At 44.3% G+C, this 1,583-nt stretch overlaps 1 protein-coding gene across 1 annotated transcript in view; it reads left to right on the plus strand.

Annotated features, from left to right (window-relative positions):
• Positions 1-1,583, plus strand: part of thnsl2 (threonine synthase-like 2) — a 10,095-nt gene that overhangs the window by 6,057 nt on the left and 2,455 nt on the right. The window contains exons 2-4 of the mRNA XM_016289162.1: positions 593-816; positions 894-1,088; positions 1,168-1,320. Of these exons, the coding sequence (XP_016144648.1) occupies positions 594-816; positions 894-1,088; positions 1,168-1,320 (571 nt within the window). The 5' untranslated portion in view covers position 593. The remainder of the gene's footprint in view (positions 1-592; positions 817-893; positions 1,089-1,167; positions 1,321-1,583) is intronic.

The raw sequence follows: 1,583 nt of genomic DNA on the forward strand, positions 1-1,583 counted from the left end.
TATGCACACCCCTTCAAGTAAAGTGTTACCAAAAAATCTTACATACTGTGCCTTTAAATACACATTGATGAAGAGCTAATAATGAACAGCTGTGATGATTGAGTTAGAGTCCATGGAAACAGATTAGTGGTGGGAAACTAAGATGAAGGAAAAAGGAAACTGACTATGAACAAACTAAAAGTCCATGAAACTGAAACCAAAAGAGACTGAAATAAGCATAACTGTGACACCTCTGCAGTGAATGGGTACCGACAGAATGAGAGTCCAAACAGCTGATAAAGCATCACAACAATCCACACAACTTCAGTCCATCAATTAACGTCTTGTGAAACCAAAAACTGCGTGTCTGTAAGAAACAAATCCATCATTAAGACCTTTTTAAACTTCAAATCGTTGCTTCCGGCTAAAATATAGAGTCCATAATCCATGCAAATGAGTCTGGCACCCATTCACTGCAGAGGATTCATTGGTAAGCAAGTGATGGAATGCTACATTTCTCCAAATCTGATGAAGAAACAAACTCATCTACCTCCTGCATGGTCTGAGGGTGAGGAGTTTTTCAGCATTTTTTTGGTGAATGGTGTTTCTGTAGGATGCATTACTGCAGCACGCGTGCAGGCGTTCAGGGCCGCAGCTTCAGAGACGTACTGTTCTCTGGATACGCTGCAGATGGAGGCATGTTCATGCCCGAGACCATCCCATCACTGTCTCCTGAAACACTGCTCACGTGGAGCCGTCTGTCCTACCAGCAGCTGCTGTGTGAGATCTGCTCCCTCTACATCCCTGAGCAGGAGATACCGCGACGTGATCTAGAGGGTGAGACTCGTCCTGGACCAAACACTCATCAGACATCATGAACCAGTTCAAACCTCCTGCTGTCTGTCTCTGTTTAGGGCTCATTTCGCAGGCGCTGTCTAGCTTCTCCATACCTGAAGCTGTGAGACTGGTTCAGCTGAAGGACTCGCTGTCCATCCTGGAACTGTTTCATGGAGAAACGCTGGCGTTTAAGGATCTGGCCATGTCCTGTACCTCTCAGTTCCTGCAGTACTTCCTGCGCAAAGATGGCAAACGGGCCACAATTCTAGTAGGTATGAAGTGACGCCCGTCTCACATCTGCTCTGAAGTCCTGTGTCCTGTGATGGAGATTCAGACATGCAGTTCTTTCAGGTACGTCGGGCGACACGGGCGGCTCGGCCATCAGAAGTGTGTTGGGTCTCAGTGAGGTGGACATTGTGGTGGTCTTTCCCCGCAGACGCATCACCAGAGTACAGGAACGACAGATGACCACCAGCATAGCGGACAACGTCCATGTGTTTGCAGGTAAAGAGTAACAGTCGTCTTTTTTTTTTCTTTTTTTTTATTCATCAAGAACACATTAAATTGATCAAAAGTTACAGTAAAAACATTTATAATCAGTGTTGGGGGTAACGCGAGTTACGTAATCAGATTACTTTTTTCAAGTAACTAGTAAAGTAACGCATTACTTTTTAATTTACAAGAGAATATCTGAGTTACTTTTTCTTTGTTGTCTTTTTTTTTTTTGATTGGCAGCTCTCCTGTCCCCATGTTGAGAGAAATCAGAT

This window comes from Sinocyclocheilus grahami, unplaced genomic scaffold (assembly GCF_001515645.1).
Source record: "Sinocyclocheilus grahami isolate Dianchi unplaced genomic scaffold, SAMN03320097.WGS_v1.1 scaffold241.1, whole genome shotgun sequence".
Lineage (NCBI taxonomy): Eukaryota > Metazoa > Chordata > Actinopteri > Cypriniformes > Cyprinidae > Sinocyclocheilus > Sinocyclocheilus grahami.